The 20,325-nt window shown below is 50.9% G+C and overlaps 1 protein-coding gene across 1 annotated transcript in view; it reads left to right on the forward strand.

Annotated features, from left to right (window-relative positions):
* Positions 1-2,197: 2,197 nt before the first annotated feature.
* pemt (phosphatidylethanolamine N-methyltransferase) overlaps positions 2,198-20,325 on the forward strand; it is a 37,117-nt gene continuing 18,989 nt past the window's right edge. The window contains exons 1-2 of the mRNA XM_036522291.1: positions 2,198-2,392; positions 4,574-4,681. Of these exons, the coding sequence (XP_036378184.1) occupies positions 2,315-2,392; positions 4,574-4,681 (186 nt within the window). The 5' untranslated portion in view covers positions 2,198-2,314. The remainder of the gene's footprint in view (positions 2,393-4,573; positions 4,682-20,325) is intronic.

Raw genomic sequence — 20,325 nt, forward strand, 5'->3', positions numbered from 1 at the left:
AGACTGTAGCTACTGTATAAGAAACATTTAGATTTATTCATTTAGCAGACACTTTTATCAAAAGTGACTTACATAGGTTACAGTTCTTTACAATGTTATCCATTTATACAGCTAGATATTTACTGAGGCATTTGTGCCCAAGGGTACAGCAGCAGTGCCCCAGCGGGGATCAAACCTGCAACCTTTTGGTTATGAGTCCTGCTCCTTAACCACTATGCTACACTGCTGCCCAGACAGACTGCATTAACATGAAGGTAGCTATCCTACAATGGCCTCATACACAAACATGCACAGACAGGACTGTCTGCTAGTAGTTAATGAGTGCCAGCCTATTTTCTGATAGATTACAGTGATGAGGAAAGGTCTGTGACAGATTGTAAGGCACTGACTGTCTGCTAGTAGTTCATGAGGGCCAGCCTATTTTCTGATAGATTACAGTGATGAGGAAAGGTCTGTGACAGATCGTAAGGCACTGACTGTCTGCTAGTAGTTCATGAGGGCCAGCCTATTTTCTGATAGATTACAGTGATGAGGAAGGGTCTGTGACAGATCGTAAGGCACTGACTGTCTGCTAGTAGTTCATGAGGGCCAGCCTGTTTTCTGATAGATTACAGTGATGAGGAAAGGTCTGTGACAGATCGTAAGGCACTGACTGTCTGCTAGTAGTTCATGAGGGCCAGCCTATTTTCTGATAGATTACAGTGATGAGGAAGGGTCTGTGACAGATCGTAAGGCACTGACTGTCTGCTAGTAGTTCATGAGGGCCAGCCTATTTTCTGATAGATTACAGTGATGAGGAAGGGTCTGTGACAGATCGTAAGGCACTGACTGTCTGCTAGTAGTTCATGAGGGCCAGCCTATTTTCTGATAGATTACAGTGATGAGGAAAGGTCTGTGACAGATCGTAAGGCACTGTGGTGCACAGAGTCAAGCCTGTGTGAAATGAATCACCGCACAAGCACAATACATCACCAAAGGAGAAATACTGCTGAGTCATGCCAGCTCTGAAGGAAAGCAGGTCTTATTCATGCATTAAAAAAACCCAGCCTCACATCTTTTTGACAAGATCCTCAGTGTGACGTTTAAAACACAGATTATTGTCAAGGAGAAAAAGCGAGTATTTGTATTTTAGCATCTCACTTCCTTTCCCAACTAAAACTCATATTGAGTGTGTAAAAAACCTAGTAGTGTTCTCTACACCACAAGGACAATATCCTGCCATTCCTCAATTTAACACAGCTGTTTAAACATAATTTCTACTTTTACAAATGCACTGCAAATGAAGAATTGTTTATATTTCTAAAATATTTTTCTATTAAAATCAAATATCTGCATCAAAACTATAAAAACATGTCAGCTGAGATGATATATTCATCTGTGCCGCACAGCAGTACCATCAGAAAAACATGTATCAGAATGCTAAGGTCTCACGCTCACGGATGTGTGAGTTTGCTTGTATGTGCTGTGCTGTGATTTGTGTATGCGTGATGACATTTTCTTTATGAAAAAACATCTAATTTGATCCAATTTGGAAATGTGAAATATGAAATGTGTTTTTGTACATGTTGCTTGACATAAGTTCACTTGTTGTTGTTTACTTAAAGGCAGCAGAAATGCACATATTCACGTATAGACCTAGCGTCAAGAATTATTAAATGACGCTAATTGAAGCTACTCGCGTGTCTCCTCCCCCGGGGGTCGGATGGTTACCTCGCATGTCGGAACCACTCATCGTCATCACGGAACGATACGGAATTAATCAGAAATACCAGCCGTGAGACGCAGGAGGGCGATAGTGTGCGAAGATTCATTTCCTACGCAAGAGAACTTCTGGGTGGCGCTAAATGCCAGCCTACAGTGCGCCACCGTATCACAGTTTAGCGCTGTAGTGTATGCTTTCGGTCACGAAATTGTTTGGGGGAGGGGGGGCAAGAGGTCCATGGCCGAATTTTAACTAGCGCGCTATGTATTTTAGCTATTGTTCATTTTCCCCACCCTGCCTGAATAAAGTTTTTATTATGTGAGAAAATGCACACAATGCATGCGAATGTAATTACGCTGCTCTCGTCGCTGTCCGCATCCCAGGCAGGATATCTGAGGGGATGGAGAAGGTGTCAGTCATTCTTTTTAACTGAGCAACCGAACAGCATTAACCACAATGCACTGCGACATTTCCGGGAAAAAGTGAACTGTCATGTCTGCTGCAATGTAAACTTAGGCATTTTTACACACTGGCAGAAACCAAACGACTGGAGTTCTCTGGAATGCATTGTCTGTGAAATGTAAACTGTTTTTCATTTGTTTCTGATATTATATGAACATTGATTCCGCGTCTGTGAAAAACCTCCAGTTGGATTGCTGCGGGGGGCTTAATAACGTGGACTATAGCAAGGTAGCTACACATCTGAGTGTTGTGCATGTAACCAGCAAGGTCAGAAAATTAAACTTTGACCACAGCGTGGACTGGTTGTTATTTGTCAAAATGCGGAGACCTAATTTACCGAAAATCGATTTCGCTTTAATGTCATTAAAAGCGGAGACACTTTTTGTACGGTTCTAATCCACGGTAACAGCAGAAAGCTTTCATTATACAGTATGGTTTATTAATATTGCGTACTGGATAGGTGTACACGTGCAGTGTGCAGGGCAGAGTTCGTGCCACGTAGTGGGCGCCTAGCAACGCTATAGCAACGGTGTGGCGTGGTTCCATCAACCATTCATTATTAAAATCTATTAAAACATGAGGATCGTTGCTTAACTTGCTTTCATTTGTGTTGTCTTATTAGCTTCAATTTCAGTAGTGCATTTTGTTTTCACACTCAGGCTGTAATGACCTGCAAACTTACACACAGTTTGACTGTTTAGTCTTTAAAGTAAGAATTAAATCGGTAAGGTTTGCGCTCTTTCCACACGCTCGGCTTAACTACACAGGAGTGTAATTTGGTGCGCGTTAGTGCTGGCAGGGCTGTGCTGGCATTTCAGTTCAAACCAAAGATGCAGACAACAAGCAGAAATTTCTTATTATTTTTTGCGTTGCTTTGATTGATCACCTCGGAGGAATGAAGAACTAATTTCGTTAATCCACTGGATGTACGGTTTTTCCTTGTTCAGAGGTGGGGCAGTTATTCCTAAAATCTTGACAAATAAGATAAATTGTGAATGTAATACAGATGTTGACTGATAACATACATGTGAAGCATGATAACATACATGTGAAGCAGGTGGAGAAAGAAATCATTTTGACGTTAGACTGTTTTCTTCTGCAGTGTGTTTTTTCTGATTTTGTTGTGAGAGTTTTGGATGTAGAGTGCTCAGCGCTGTGCCTTGTGTTGGGTTTGTCCTGTGCTGAGTTGGTTCTGTGTCCTGCGTTGGGTCATTTGTGTCCCCTGTGTTGGGTTGGGCTTTAGTGTGGCTGTCAGTGGTCTCCCTGGCAGGGGACCATGAGGGCAGCGCTGTCCCTGAGGTCAGTCTCACGCTGTCCTATAAACAAAGACCAGTCATAATGAAGCCGTCTTCAGTGGAAGCCTTGTGTTCTCACCACTGCAGCTGAGTTACATAACCCCAGGGCTGCAGGGGAACCTGGCCCTGTTTGCTCTTTAAGATAGATGAGATCAGATAACGAGAAAAATCAACAGGACAGCAGCTGATATTAACGTCAGAGGATCAGTCACAGGCTGGCTGATGTTAGCTTTCTTCTCCCAGCCCCAGTGAGCTGGCAGCCAAACAGAAATGCAGCATTTTCGGTGGGGGGGGGGGGCAGCCCTGTCTGCCCCACTCACAGCACTGACGAATGGCAGATCTGCCCCACCAGCTGGGTTCTTTCTGCCCGGCAGTTTTGAGATGGGCGCTTGGGCGTGAGGTCATTGAGGGCCTTTGGCTGGATTCCAAAGTTGTGCCCTTTCCTCACATGGTCCATAACCAAAAAATCGATAACCAGTCACCAATTAAGGTTTTTTCCAACTCTGTACAGATATTTGGAAGGAAAACATTTCCTTGTCTGTGTCCTCTGGTGGAGGATGTACAGATGTTTCATCATGTGGAAAAGTTTTTCAATCATCCGTGGTGGAAGCCCCCCCCCCACACATGCATCACATTTCATACAGTTTTTTCATCATTGTTTTTGGGGATAACAACAGCTACATGTAAGAGGCCAGAGGAGTGTAATGAAAGATCACAGTATAGATACATTATATCTTGACAACAGTTCCTTACATCTTACTGTTTTTTTTTGCTCTAAATAGTTTGTAAACAGGTGACAGCAGTTTAATCTATCTTAAAGTATCTGTAAATTTCTGTCTTTCAGGCTGATGTTTCTGTGATGACCGGCTTGCTGTACCCTGTCTTTAAGGCTGATGTTTCAGTGATGACTGGCTTGCTGTACCCTGTCTTTAAGGCTGATGTTTCAGTGATGACTGGCTTGCTGTACCCTGTCTTTAAGGCTGATGGTTCAGTGATGATCGGCTTGCTATACCCTGTCTTTAAGGCTGATGTTTCAGTGATGACTGGCTTGCTGTACCCTGTCTTTAAGGCTGATGGTTCAGTGATGATCGGATTGCTATACCCTGTCTTTCAGGTGGATGGTTCAGTGATGGCCAGCTTGCTGCAGTATGTTGACCCCTGGGACGCCAGGTTTTGTGTGGCAGTTGTTGCCATCATTTTCAACCCTTTCTTCTGGAACGTGGTGAGTATGGCTGAGCCTGCTGTATTTACAGTGTAAAATCTCACTTCTGTGCACACTTACACACACCAGTATATCAGAAAGTGCACTGCACAATACCACTGTACAGTTTAATGAGCTGGAAAAATGGCTCCTGAGGGTCAGAAATGTGTGATTGGCAATAACTAAACATGGATGAAAAGGGGGGGTGCAAAAATATAAATGAATTTTAAAAACTGGTGCAAAACATCATGTAGCATAACATGCTACCCAGATTAAACACAAAGTGGAACAACTCCAGTCCAAGTCATAAACATGACGATTTTATCGGCTGCTAGCGCTGTTGGCTAGTGCAGGTAAAGCAGCAGCCAGGCTTCAGGTATGAGGTAATGAATGCAGGTGAAACCTGAAGTGTTTGTAAAGGGTGACAGGGTGACACACAACACCCGCTCCTCATCTGCAACGCCATCACAGCCAATCAGAAATAAACACACCGGGGCACTTCCTTAAAGGGTTAAAGGCCAGTCCATAAGGATCAGTATTATTCAGGAACAGAGAACAGCATTTAAAACTACAGGATCAGCATTATGCAGGAATAGGGATCACCATTATTCATGAACAGGGAACAGCATGTAAGACTACAGGATCAGCATTATGCAGGAATAGAGAACAGCATGTAAGACTACAGGATCAGCATTATGCAGGAATAGAGAACAGCATGTAAGACTACAGGATCAGCATTATGCAGGAATAGAGAACAGCATGTAAAACTACAGGATTAGCATTATGCAGGAACAGGGATCAGCATTATTCATGAACAGGGAACAGCATGTAAGACTACAGGATCAGCATTATTCATGAACAGGGAACAGCATGTAAAACTACAGGATCAGCATTATGCAGGAACAGGGATCAGCATTATTCATGAACAGGGAACAGCATGTAAGACTACAGGATCAGCATTATGCAGGAATAGAGATCAGCATGTAAGACTACAGGATCAGCATTATGCAGGAATAGAGAACAGCATGTAAGACTACAGGATCAGCATTATTCATGAACAGGGAACAGCATGTAAAACTACAGGATCAGCATTATGCAGGAACAGGGATCAGCATTATTCATGAACAGGGAACAGCATGTAAGACTACAGGATCAGCATTATGCAGGAATAGAGAACAGCATGTAAGACTACAGGATCAGCATTATGCAGGAATAGAGAACAGCATGTAAGACTACAGGATCAGCATTATTCATGAACGGGGAACAGCATGTAAAACTACAGGAATCAGTATTATGCATGAGTAGAGAACAGCATGTAAAAATATAGTAATCCATAAAGTAAAAGAATAGAGAACAGCATGTAACAGCCTAGGAACAGTTGGGGCTTTGTTTTCATGCTTCTCCATGGTTTTATCCCTTTCTTTAATGCCATGCGTGCTGGAGAGGTGTTTTATGCTCCTTCCATTCCCTGGCCATTGCACATGTTGCCTTAGAGCCTGATGAAATATTCACGTGTTTGGGGACAATATCTCATGCACTGGACACCCCAGGAGGATGAGTAAAGCTGTGGCTCAGCTCTCTGAACCCATCCTGTGGAGAAAGACACGGATCTTCAGGAGCCTTAGAGTCATTTTCTCAACTACGTTTCATACATACAATCCTTCTGTAGAAATGTTGCTAAATAAACCCAGTGTGCCATGTTAGCCTGATGCTAATTAAGCCCTAAAGACACACAGCTGCTACGGATACAAACACAGCTGCTACAGGTACAAACACAGCTGCTACAGGTACAAGCACAGCTGCTACAGATACAAACACAGCTGCTACAGGTACAAACACAGCTGCTACAGGTACAAACACATACAAACACAGCTGCTACAGGTACAACCACACAGCTGCTACAGGTACAAACACAGCTGCTACAGGTACAAACACAGCTGCTACAGGTACAATCACAGCTGCTATAGGTACAAACACAGCTGCTACAGGTACAATCACAGCTGCTACAGGTACAAACACAGCTGCTACAGGTACAAACACAGCTGCTATAGGACCAACACAGCTGCTACAGATATCGACACAGGTGCTACAGATACAATCACAGCTGCTACAGATATCGACACAGGTGCTACAGGTACAAACACACAAGTGCTACAGGTACAATCACAGCTGCTATAGTTACAAACACAGCTGCTACAGATACAAACACAGCTGCTACAGGTACAATCACAGCTACTATAGGTACAAACACAGCTGCTACAGATACAATCACAGCTGCTACAGGTACAAACACAGCTGCTACAGGTACAAGCACAGCTGCTACAGATACAAACAGCTGCTACAGATACAATCACAGCTGCTACAGGTACAATCACAGCTACTATAGGTACAAACACAGCTGCTACAGATACAGTCACAGCTGCTACAGGTACAAACACAGCTGCTACAGATACAAACACACCTGCTACAGATACAAACACAGCTGCTACAGATACAAACAGCTGCTACAGATACAAACAGCTGCTACAGGTACAAACACAGCTGCTACAGGTACAAACACAGCTGCTACAGGTACAAACAGCTGCTACAGGTACAAACACAGCTGCTACAGGTACAAACACAGCTGCTACAGGTACAAACAGCTGCTACAGGTACAAACACAGCTGCTACAGGTACAAACACAGCTGCTACAGATACAAACAGCTGCTACAGGTACAAACACAGCTGCTACAGGTACAAACACAGCTGCTACAGGTACAAACAGCTGCTACAGGTACAAACACAGCTGCTACAGGTACAAACACACAGCTGCTACAGGTACAAACACAGCTGCTACAGGTACAATTACACAGCTACTAAAGATGCAACCGTACATAAGAAAAGCTGTCCCTTTTTCAGCGGTTGTTCTTTCATGTATTAGGAGGACGCTGTGTTCTCATGCAGGGAGGTGCTCTCTCGTCCGCTAAATTTAGAGGGGGATCAATCAGTACCAGCCTGTTATTGCCTGACCTTTGTGCTTTAGGTGTTTTACCAATGGCAGCGCACCTCCCCCCCCACCCTTGCAGTAAGCAGAATGTTCCCACCCCACAGCCACACACAGCCTATGATGCGATCAGCTTGGGTACGCTGCATTGTTGGGGTTATGACAGCCATTTGCATCCTTATTTTTCCTGTGCTTTAATTTTCTTTCCTCAGTCATTAATCTTTGTGGGGTTTCTGCAACGTCATCCATTTCCCCCCCATATTTCATGCTGTTCTTTGATTATGTTCATGAGCTTTCTTACTTCCTAAACCCACTCCACAGATGCACAGACAGCCTAATGCAGTCAGACCTGTTCTCATTTACATTCTGCTGGCCTTGACTGCTGGTGTGCAAACGAGGCTTAACGAGGCTGCTGATGTCATATCCTGTGCAGGAGAGACAGGCAGAGCAGAGAGACGTGTCTGAGGGAGTGTCGCTATGACAGCATCTGTCCACATACATACGCACACGCACGCACACACACATGCACATACACATACGCACGCACACACACACACGCACGCATGCACGCACGCACACATGCACGCACATACACACATACACACGCACATACACACACACGCACGCACGCACATCCACAAATACACACACATACACACACGCACGCACGCACATACATACACACACACACACACAGACATACACAAGCATGCGCATACACACACACGCACATACACACTTCCCTTCAGTCTCAGCATGCTCTCACAGCTTGTTTTGAAAAACACACAAACAGTAAGGTGTGACATACAGTTGTGAGCAGAGAATGTGTGAGTGGGAGAAGAGGGAGGGATGAAATAGCGTGTGTCAGTGAGTAGTGATGTGTGTCGTCTTTCAGATGAAATGTTAAACTAAGGTCGTGACTCTCTGTGGTTATTACAGCTCTCATGGCACTTCTGACTAAGACTGGGGCATTCCTCAGTGTCCTGCTTAAACTCCCAATCAGGCTGTTTTAAACTGACCATCTAATCATGCCCTAATGTAATTGGCTAAGTAACCCCCCTGCCTCTCCACCTCAGCTGGTGGGGGCGAGTGTTCTGCTGCAGAATGGCAGAGGAGACAGCTGCATTAGTGGGGCTGAGTGAGTCCCCTCCTTCACTGCAAAGCACTTTGAGAACATTGATAGGCTGGAAAGTGCTATATGAATATGAATATGAATATAAAGCCAGAGTGCGACAGTCATGTGAAGTTAGGATCATGGGAAGTCTGTGTGAGGTCTGTGTGAGGATAATCTTGTGTGAGGTATGTGTGAGGTTAGTCTTGTGGAGGTCTGTGTGAGGTTAGTATTGTGGAGGTATGTGTGAGGTCTGTATCAGTGTGAGGTCTGTGTAAGGTCTGTATGAGGTTTATATTGGTGTGAGGTTTGTTTGAGGTCTGTGCGAGGTCTGTATCAGTGTGTGGTCAGTGTGAGGTCTGTATCAGTGTGGGGTCTGTACCAGTGTGGAGTACTGGTGTGAAGTCTGTATCAGTGTGACGTCTGTATCAGTGTGAGGTCTGTATCAGTGTGAGGTCTGTATCAGTGTGAGGTCTGTATCAGTGTGGGGTCTGTATCAGTGTGAGGTCTGTATCAGTGTGGGGTCTGTATCAGTATCACTGCTGATGAATTGAGTTTTTGGTTAATTTGGTGGCACAGCACAGGTGTGGTTATTAAGAGGAATGAATGCCATAAGGATTCCCAGAGAATGTGAGCAGCGACGGCGTGCCTGCAGCACAGAGGCGTACCGAGAGCAGAGCGACGGCGTGCCTGCAGCACAGAGGCGTACCGAGAGCAGAGCGACGGCGTGCCTGCAGCACAGAGCAGAGCGACGGCGTGCCTGCAGCACAGAGGCGTACCGAGAGCAGAGCGACGGCGTGCCTGCAGCACAGAGGCGTACCGAGAGCAGAGCGACGGCGTGCCTGCAGCACAGAGGCGTACCGAGAGCAGAGCGACGGCGTGCCTGCAGCACAGAGGCGTACCGAGAGCAGAGCAGAGCGACGGCGTGCCTGCAGCACAGAGCAGAGCGACGGCGTGCCTGCAGCACAGAGGCGTACCGAGAGCAGAGCAGAGCGACGGCGTGCATGCAGCACAGAGGCGTACCGAGAGCAGAGCAGAGCGACGGCGTGCCTGCAGCACAGAGGCGTACCGAGAGCAGAGCGACGGCGTGCCTGCAGCACAGAGGCGTACCGAGAGCAGAGCAGAGCGACGGCGTGCCTGCAGCACAGAGCAGAGCGACGGCGTGCCTGCAGCACAGAGCAGAGCGACGGCGTGCCTGCAGCACAGAGGCGTACCGAGAGCAGAGCGACGGCGTGCCTGCAGCACAGAGGCGTACCGAGAGCAGAGCGACGGCGTGCCTGCAGCACAGAGGCGTACCGAGAGCAGAGCAGAGCGACGGCGTGCCTGCAGCACAGAGGCGTACCGAGAGCAGAGCGACGGCGTGCCTGCAGCACAGAGGCGTACCGAGAGCAGAGCGACGGCGTGCCTGCAGCACAGAGCAGAGCGACGGCGTGCCTGCAGCACAGAGCAGAGCGACGGCGTGCCTGCAGCACAGAGGCGTACCGAGAGCAGAGCGACGGCGAGCCGGCAGCACAGAGGCGTACCGAGAGCAGAGCAGAGCGACGGCGTGCCTGCAGCACAGAGGCGTACCGAGAGCAGAGCGATGGCGTGCCTGCAGCACAGAGGCGTACCGAGAGCAGAGCGACGGCGTGCCTGCAGCACAGAGGCGTACCGAGAGCAGAGCAGAGCGACGGCGTGCCTGCAGCACAGAGGCGTACCGAGAGCAGAGCAGAGCGACGGCGTGCCCGCAGCACAGAGGCGTACCGAGAGCAGAGCGACGGCGTGCCTGCAGCACAGAGGCGTACCGAGAGCAGAGCAGAGCGACGGCGTGCCTGCAGCACAGAGGCGTACCGAGAGCAGAGCGACGGCGTGCCTGCAGCACAGAGGCGTACCGAGAGCAGAGCGACGGCGTGCCTGCAGCACAGAGGCGTACCGAGAGCAGAGCAGAGCGACGGCGTGCCTGCAGCACAGAGGCGTACCGAGAGCAGAGCGACGGCGTGCCTGCAGCACAGAGGCGTACCGAGAGCAGAGCAGAGCGACGGCGTGCCTGCAGCACAGAGGCGTACCGAGAGCAGAGCAGAGCGACGGCGTGCCTGCAGCACAGAGGCGTACCGAGAGCAGAGCGACGGCGTGCCTGCAGCACAGAGGCGTACCGAGAGCAGAGCGACGGCGTGCCTGCAGCACAGAGGCGTACCGAGAGCAGAGCGACGGCGTGCCTGCAGCACAGAGGCGTACCGAGAGCAGAGCAGAGCGACGGCGTGCCAGCAGCACAGAGCAGAGCGACGGCGTGCCTGCAGCACAGAGGCGTACCGAGAGCAGAGCAGAGCGACGGCGTGCCTGCAGCACAGAGGCGTACCGAGAGCAGAGCAGAGCGACGGCGTGCCTGCAGCACAGAGGCGTACCGAGAGCAGAGCAGAGCGACGGCGTGCCTGCAGCACAGAGGCGTACCGAGAGCAGAGCGACGGCGTGCCTGCAGCACAGAGGCGTTCCGAGAGCAGAGCAGAGCGACGGCGTGCCTGCAGCACAGAGGCGTACCGAGAGCAGAGCGACGGCGTGCCTGCAGCACAGAGGCGTACCGAGAGCAGAGCAGAGCGACGGCGTGCCTGCAGCACAGAGCAGAGCGACGGCGTGCCTGCAGCACAGAGCAGAGCGACGGCGTGCCTGCAGCACAGAGGCGTACCGAGAGCAGAGCGACGGCGTGCCTGCAGCACAGAGGCGTACCGAGAGCAGAGCGACGCCGTGCCTGCAGCACAGAGGCGTCCCGAGAGCAGAGCAGAGCGACGGCGTGCCTGCAGCACAGAGGCGTACCGAGAGCAGAGCGACGGCGTGCCTGCAGCACAGAGGCGTACCGAGAGCAGAGCGACGGCGTGCCTGCAGCACAGAGCAGAGCGACGGCGTGCCTGCAGCACAGAGCAGAGCGACGGCGTGCCTGCAGCACAGAGCAGAGCGACGGCGTGCCTGCAGCACAGAGGCGTACCGAGAGCAGAGCGACGGCGTGCCTGCAGCACAGAGGAGTACCGAGAGCAGAGCAGAGCGACGGCGTGCCTGCAGCACAGAGGCGTACCGAGAGCAGAGCGACGGCGTGCCTGCAGCACAGAGGCGTACCGAGAGCAGAGCAGAGCGACGGCGTGCCTGCAGCACAGAGGCGTACCGAGAGCAGAGCAGAGCGACGGCGTGCATGCAGCACAGAGGCGTACCGAGAGCAGAGCGACGGCGTGCCTGCAGCACAGAGGCGTACCGAGAGCAGAGCGACGGCGTGCCTGCAGCACAGAGGCGTACCGAGAGCAGAGCAGAGCGACGGCGTGCCTGCAGCACAGAGGCGTACCGAGAGCAGAGCGACGGCGTGCCTGCAGCACAGAGGCGTACCGAGAGCAGAGCAGAGCGACGGCGTGCCTGCAGCACAGAGGCGTACCGAGAGCAGAGCGACGGCGTGCCTGCAGCACAGAGGCGTACCGAGAGCAGAGCGACGGCGTGCCTGCAGCACAGAGGAGAGCGACGGCGTGCCTGCAGCACAGAGGCGTACCGAGAGCAGAGCGACGGCGTGCCTGCAGCACAGAGGCGTACCGAGAGCAGAGCAGAGCGACGGCGTGCCTGCAGCACAGAGGCGTACCGAGAGCAGAGCAGAGCGACGGCGTGTCTGCAGCACAGAGGCGTACCGAGAGCAGAGCAGAGCGACGGCGTGTCTGCAGCACAGAGGCGTACCGAGAGCAGAGCAGAGCGACGGCGTGTCTGCAGCACAGAGGCGTACCGAGAGCAGAGCAGAGCGACGGCGTGCCTGCAGCACAGAGGCGTACCGAGAGCAGAGCAGAGCGACGGCGTGCCTGCAGCACAGAGGCGTACCGAGAGCAGAGCAGAGCGACGGCGTGCCTGCAGCACAGAGGCGTACCGAGAGCAGAGCGACGGCGTGCCTGCAGCACAGAGGCGTACCGAGAGCAGAGCAGAGCGACGGCGTGCCTGCAGCACAGAGGCGTACCGAGAGCAGAGCGACGGCGTGCCTGCAGCACAGAGGCGTACCGAGAGCAGAGCGACGGCGTGCCTGCAGCACAGAGCAGAGCGACGGCGTGCCTGCAGCACAGAGGCGTACCGAGAGCAGAGCAGAGCGACGGCGTGCCTGCAGCACAGAGGCGTACCGAGAGCAGAGCAGAGCGACGGCGTGCCTGCAGCACAGAGGCGTACCGAGAGCAGAGCAGAGCGACGGCGTGCCTGCAGCACAGAGGCGTACCGAGAGCAGAGCGACGGCGTGCCTGCAGCACAGAGCAGAGCGACGGCGTGCCTGCAGCACAGAGGCGTACCGAGAGCAGAGTGAGATCTGCTTTTTCCCAAGGGAACTTCACAGTCAAGTGCTCTCCTAATTATAGTTATTTTTAGACTAATTACATGCCAGCAAGTAGTGTGCGTCACGCTGCTATTTCAGGGAGATGCGTAGAAACCCCTGTGTGTGGTAGAGCAGCCTGAGAGCTGGAGTGTGCGTAAGGCGTGTGTGGTACCCAACGCCGCAGGTCCTCGCGTGTCAGAGCGATGCTCCCCTCCTCCTTCTGTCCTCCCGCCATGTCCCGGGTGGCCGCGGGACCGAAGGTCATCTGAGTGTCAGGCTGGAGGCATGATGTGGCACAGTGCCTGCACACCCACCCCCCGTCTGTCTGTGTACAGCTCAACACCCTGCCGTCTGTATACAGCTCACTGCCCCGCCCCCCGCCTCTACGGCGCTACGTCTTTTTTTTGTTTGCTTTCAGCTCCCTCATTTCTACGACTCCTCTTCAAACCCTCTGTTCCCTCAAGATAACTATGCTCTGCATCCACAGGGCAACTGACTGTCCTGACCTGACGGGGTCACTCTTCTCAGACACGATCCCTGTCTGTACTGGTCCCTCAGTGGTGGAATGAACTCCCCACCGGGGTCAGGACAGCGGGATCACTGGCCATGTTCTGATGCAGACTGAAGACCCACCTCTTCAGACTGCATCTCAGCTCCACTTCTGTTGCCACCCCCTTACGCCTGCTGCTTCTTGCATTGATGTTGATTTTATGTGTAGTATTGTGATGCATTTTGATTCTGTGTTCTAGGGACTGTTGTATGGTAGTATACTTGGCTTTTGTCAGAGTGCACAAGTTAACTTGTGGTAGGGCTTGAATGGTGTTGTGCTCACACTCACTGCTCTGGGAGTGTTAGCCTGGTCTGACACTGTTGTTCAGTTAAATTAAATGGATACACTTGTGTTCTAATGTGCTGGAGGAGCGTCTGCTGAATGCATGCAATGTAATGTAATGTAATATTGTTACTGAACACTGGTGCTACTGTGAATGTGGCAGAGACCAGGTTTCTGGAAGGCTGATGGTGCTGCGCTGCACCTGCAGAAATGGGCCACTAAAGGGCCGCTGAAGGGGTGTGGTTTTGCTGCGGTACTAGGTGTGGCTTTGGTGCTGCATGGGGTGTGGCTTTGCCGCAGCAGGGGTGTGGCTTTGGTGCTGCATGGGGCGTGGCTTTGCCACCGCAGGGGCGTGGCTTTGGTGCTGCATGGGGTGTGGCTTTGCCGTCGCAGGGGCGTGGCTTTGGTGCTGCATGGGGCGTGGCTTTGCCACCGCAGGGGCGTGGCTTTGCCGCCGCAGGGGCGTGGCTTTGATGCGGCATGGGTAATATTTGTGATCAGGTGTCTCAGATGTGTGGTTTTGTGCTCTTCCTCCTTGATGGGTTGTTCTTAATTGAATTAGTTACATTATGTTCTGTCCTCACCCAGGCCTCTAGGTGGCCAAGCAGATTTTATTCTGCTTGATATCAGTGTTCTACTGCTTAGGACACCATTAACATGCTGACTGTGACTCTGTTCTAGTCTAATCACCATTTTCTAATCACGCTATCCTTACATTCTTACCACATTCCAGCCACAAGTACAGTCTAGCGCATGCTAATTGTTTTGAATCTTGAAACAGTTTCAGGATCATATTCTAAACACGTGCTTATTCCATTCAGACAATAAACATAAACTGCTGGATACCAGCAGCATCAGTGTTTGGGCCCATAACAAATGGACATTCTAATCTAATGATAATCACATACCAGATCATTTTTATTTTGAGTGTTTTTATTACGAGGAGGCCAGTCTAACTAATTGTGTTGATGAATCTGGTTACGGTCTGTGCTTGTGCTTGGTGCCTGTTCATTTATCTTCTCATTACTCCCCGTTTAGGTGTTTCCTCATAACAGATCAGATCAAATGTGTGGAATATGGATGTCACCCTGGATTAGAGCACCTGGCAGGCAAGCCTGTGGCGTAAATGTGGCGGGGGTTTCTGCAGAGCAGATTCATTATGAGGGATCGTATGCTGGGACACCAAATCAGGGCTGCTCCCTCTGACTCATCTATCGTTTCCCTGCCAAAGGGGCTGCCAACGCATGCCAGCATATCTATACGTGTGTGTGTGCGTGTGTGTGTGTGTGTGTGTGTGTGACGGAGGTGCGTGTATTTATACAGCCAACCACAGAGAATAAATATGCCACCTCCATGAGGTGATGAGTACTAAATAAGAACAGAAGGAAGAGCAGGCAGCTGATGGAGGACTAAATTAAGCTCTACATGTACAATAACAGTGTGTTCCTTTCCCTAACGCGACTCCGCGGCTTTGCATTCATCTCTGTGAAAAATGTCACTGCTGATCGGACAATGTCTGGCAGGGTGGCACCACTGCAGACAGTGCTATATGTTACATTACATCACATTATTGTCATTTAGCAGACGCTCTTATCCAGAGCAGTTCATGTTACAATGTTATCCATTTATACAGCTGGATATTTACTGAGGCAGCGGCGGGTTAAGTTCCGTGCCCAAGAGTACAGCAGCAGTGCCACGGGGAATTGAACCAGCAACCTTTCACTCTCTCACACATGCACACACTCTCACTCGCTGTCAGTCTCACTCTCTCTCACTCACTCACTCACTCACTCGCACACTCACACACTCACTCACACACACACTCACACACTCACATACTCATGCACTCACTCACTCACACACACTCTCACACACTCACATACACACTCACTCACACACTCACACACTCACATACGCACTCACTCACACACTCACATACACACTCACTCACTCGCTCATCACACTCACACTCACTCAGCCACTTACTCACATACTCACACACTCACACTCACTCACTCACTCACATACACACTAACTGACTCACTCAGTCACTCACTCTCACACTCATCACAGAGTGCTGTATCACAGAGTGCTGTATCACAGTGCTGTCTCACAGAGTGCTGTATCACAGTGCTGTCTCACAGAGTGCTGTATCACAGTGCTGTCTCACAGAGTGCTGTATCTCAGTGCTGTCTCACAGAGTGCTGTATCACAGTGCTGTCTCACAGAGTGCTGTATCTCAGTGCTGTCTCACAGAGTGCTGTATCTCAGTGCTGTCTCACAGAGTGCTGTATCACAGAGTGCTGTATCTCAGTGCTGTCTCACAGAGTGCTGTCTCACAGAGTGCTGTATCACAGTGCTGAGCATGGTTGCATTCAGCCAGCCATTTCTGCAGCTTTTGAAGTCAAACCTGCTTCACAGGATTAAAATAGCCCCCTGAGAGAGGGGTGATCTTCCACAGCCACTGCCAGCCAATCAGAATGGCTGAAACAGGACCTGATAGGCTAAAAGGTCAATTAGTCAAACATGTTGAAACAGTGGCTGAGTGTAATTTTATCTTTTTGAAATTCATTATATTTCTCCAATCAAAGTCAGCAGCGCAGTTTAATGAGGAAGGGTTATTCTTGGGCCATTTTTTCCCAGAACCGAGTCTCTGTCATTCAGCCGACTGTGGAGCTGAAGAGTGCACTTCAGTGAAATCCTTCCAGGAGCTGTGATTTTCATCACAAAAGTCCGACCACCAACGGATGCTGGAGAAGTAGCTGATACGGGCTGAATGGCATACAGCATTCTCTTTATTAAGTGTGATATGTTCTTAAAGTCGCACACACCTGTGTTTATATAACTGCAGTTTTCTTAGAAGATGTTGAAAGAAATGTGGCTGTGGGCTGGATGACCAAGTGGGAGGAAGTGCAGGATGTGAAATGTGTGTGGTGCTGCTGGTGTGTGGTGTTGGTGTGTGGTATTGCTGGTGTGTGGTGCTGCTGGTGTGTGGTGCTGGTGTGTGGTATTGCTGGTGTGTGCTGCTGGTGTGCGCTGCTGGTGTGTGGTATTGCTGGTGTGTGGTGCTGCTGGTGTGTGGTGCTGGTGTGTGGTGCTGGTGTGTGGTGCTGGTGTGTGGTGTTGGTGTGTGGTATTGCTGGTGTGTGGTGCTGCTGGTGTGTGCTGCTGGTGTGTGGTATTGCTGGTGTGTGGTGCTGGTGTGTGGTGCTGTTGTGTGCTGCTGGTGTGTGGTGTTGGTGTGTGGTGCTGCTGGTGTGTGGTATTGCTGGTGTGGTGCTGGTGTGTGGTGTTGGTGTGTGGTATTGCTGGTGTGGTGTTGGTGTGTGGTGTTGGTGTGTGGTGCTGTTGGTGTGTGGTGTTGGTGTGTGGTGCTGGTGTGTGCTGCTGGTGTGTGGTGCTGGTGTGTGGTGCTGGTGTGTGGTGTTGGTGTGTGGTATTGCTGGTGTGTGGTGCTGCTGGTGTGTGGTATTGCTGGTGTGTGGTGCTGGTGTGTGGTGCTGTTGTGTGCTGCTGGTGTGTGGTGTTGGTGTGTGGTGCTGCTGGTGTGTGGTATTGCTGGTGTGGTGCTGGTGTGTGGTGTTGGTGTGTGGTATTGCTGGTGTGGTGTTGGTGTGTGGTGCTGTTGGTGTGTGGTGTTGGTGTGTGGTGCTGGTGTGGTGCTGGTGTTTGGTGTTGGTGTGTGGTGCTGTTGGTGTGTGCTGCTGGTGTGGTGTTGGTGTGTGGTGTTGGTGTGTGGTGTTGTTGGTGTGTGGTGTTGGTGTGTGGTGTGTGGTGTTGTTGGTGTGGTGTTGGTGTGTGGTGCTGCTGGTGTGTGGTATTGCTGGTGTGGTGCTGGTGTGTGGTGTTGGTGTGTGGTATTGCTGGTGTGGTGTTGGTGTGTGGGTGGTGCTGGTGTGGTGTTGGTGTGTGGTGTTGTTGGTGTGTGGTGTTGGTGTGTGGTATTGCTGGTGTGTGGTGTTGGTGTGTGGTGGTGCTGGTGTGTGGTGTTGGTGTGTGGTGTTGCTGGTGTGTGGTGTTGGTGTGTGGTGCTGCTGGTGTGGTGTTGGTGTGTGGTGCTGCTGGTGTGTGGTGTTGGTGTATGGTGTTGGTGTGTGGTGCTGTTGGTGTGTGGTGTTGGTGTGTGGTGGTGCTTGTGTGTGGTATTGCTGGTGTGTGGTGTTGGTGTGTGGTGCTGGTGTGTGATGTTGGTGTGTGGTGTTGCTGGTGTGTGGTGTTGGTGTATGGTGTTGTTGGTGTGTGGTGTTGGTGTGTGGTGCTGCTGGTGTGGTGTTGGTGTGTGGGTGGTGCTGGTGTGGTGTTGGTGTGTGGTGTTGTTGGTGTGTGGTGTTGGTGTGTGGTATTGCTGGTGTGTGGTGTTGGTGTGTGGTGGTGCTGGTGTGTGGTGTTGGTGTGTGGTGTTGCTGGTGTGTGGTGTTGGTGTGTGGTGCTGCTGGTGTGGTGTTGGTGTGTGGTGCTGCTGGTGTGTGGTGTTGGTGTATGGTGTTGGTGTGTGGTGCTGTTGGTGTGTGGTGTTGGTGTGTGGTGGTGCTTGTGTGTGGTATTGCTGGTGTGTGGTGTTGGTGTGTGGTGCTGGTGTGTGGTGTTGGTGTGTGGTGTTGCTGGTGTATGGTGTTGGTGTGTGGTGCTGTTGGTGTGTGGTGTTGGTGTGTGGTGGTGCTTGTGTGTGGTATTGCTGGTGTGTGGTGTTGGTGTGTGGTGCTGGTGTGTGGTGTTGGTGTGTGGTGTTGCTGGTGTGTGGTGTTGGTGTGTGGTGTTGTTGGTGTGTGGTGTTGGTGTGTGGTGCTTCTGGTGTGGTGTTGGTGTGTGGTGCTGCTGGTGTGGTGTTGGTGTGTGGTGTTGGTGTGTGGTGTTGCTGGTGTGTGGTGTTGGTGTGTGGTGTTGTTGGTGTGTGGTGTTGGTGTGTGGTGCTGGTGTGTGGTGTTGGTGTGTGGTGGTGCTGGTGTGTGGTGTTGCTGGTGTGTGGTGTTGGTGTGTGGTGGTGCTGGTGTGTGGTGTTGGTGTGTGGTGTTGCTGGTGTGTGGTGTTGGTGTGTGGTGTTGTTGGTGTGTGGTGTTGGTGTGTGGTATTTGGGATGTACTGGAAGATGGTGCCTGGCCTGCCTCTCTCCCTCACTCATCGCCACGGCAGCAGCAGCAGCTTCAGCAGCATTAACACAGATCCACTCTGATGTTGCTCGGCGGCGCTCATGTGCGGCTCAGGCAGAGACATTAAGCCCAGTGAGGGTAATTGCTCACCTCGTTTCAGGCGGGATGAGATGTGAGCTGAGCTCTGCCTCCCTCCCAGGCCTTCATTAGCGAGCTCTGAGGGGAGGAGAAGGCGTCCCGGGTACAGCAGCCATTAAAAGCCTAAAACAGGCTCCTGCTCCCGTGCTTCTCGAAATAGAAGCTGAAAGCATTCGGCTGTGCATCAGTGGAGGTTGCACGGAGCGAGGTCTGCAGTGGAAGAGCACGGCTTTGTACAATTCTTTCATCAGATTTGTGTAAAATGAAGCATGCATAGCACTTTCTGTCTGACTGCACTTTGTCCACTGTACGAGTGAGAACCCATCGTGTGTGTGTATTTGTGTGTGTGCATGAGCTGTGTGTGTATCACAGTGCTGTATCACAGTGTTCCAAATACAGGTTGCTGAATCTTGGTACTTTGTTACAGAGTGCTGTATCACAGAGTGCTGTATCACAGAGTGCTGTCTCACAGAGTGCTGTATCTCAGTGCTGTATCTCAGTGCTGTATCACAGAGTGCTGTGTATCACAGAGTGCTGTATCTCAGTGCTGTCTCACAGAGTGCTGTATCACAGTGCTGTCTCACAGAGTGCTGTATCACAGAGTGCTGTATCTCAGTGCTGTCTCACAGAGTGCTTATCTCAGTGCTGTCTCACAGAATGCTGTCTCACAGAGTGCTGTATCGCAGTGCTGTATCACAGAGTGCTGTATCTCAGTGCTGTATCACAGAGTGCTGTATCACAGTTCTCTATCACAGTGCTGTATCACAGAGTGCTGTATCACAGAGTGCTGTATCTCAGTTCTCTATCACAGTGCTGTATCACAGAGTGCTGTATCTCAGTGCTGTATCACCAGAGTGCTGTATCTCAGTGCTGTCTCACAGAGTGCTGTATCTCAGTGCTGTCTCACAGAGTGCTGTATCTCAGTGCTGTATCACAGAGTGCTGTATCTCAGTTCTCTATCACAGTGCTGTATCACAGAGTGCTGTATCTCAGTGCTGTATCACCAGAGTGCTGTATCTCAGTGCTGTCTCACAGAGTGCTGTATCTCAGTGCTGTCTCACAGAGTGCTGTATCTCAGTGCTGTCTCACAGAGTGCTGTATCACAGAGTGCTGTATCTCAGTGCTGTCTCACAGAGTGCTTATCTCAGTGCTGTCTCACAGAATGCTGTCTCACAGAGTGCTGTATCTCAGTGCTGTCTCACAGAGTGCTGTATCTCAGT

The sequence above is a fragment of the Megalops cyprinoides genome, chromosome 1, assembly GCF_013368585.1.
Source record: "Megalops cyprinoides isolate fMegCyp1 chromosome 1, fMegCyp1.pri, whole genome shotgun sequence".
NCBI lineage: Eukaryota > Metazoa > Chordata > Actinopteri > Elopiformes > Megalopidae > Megalops > Megalops cyprinoides.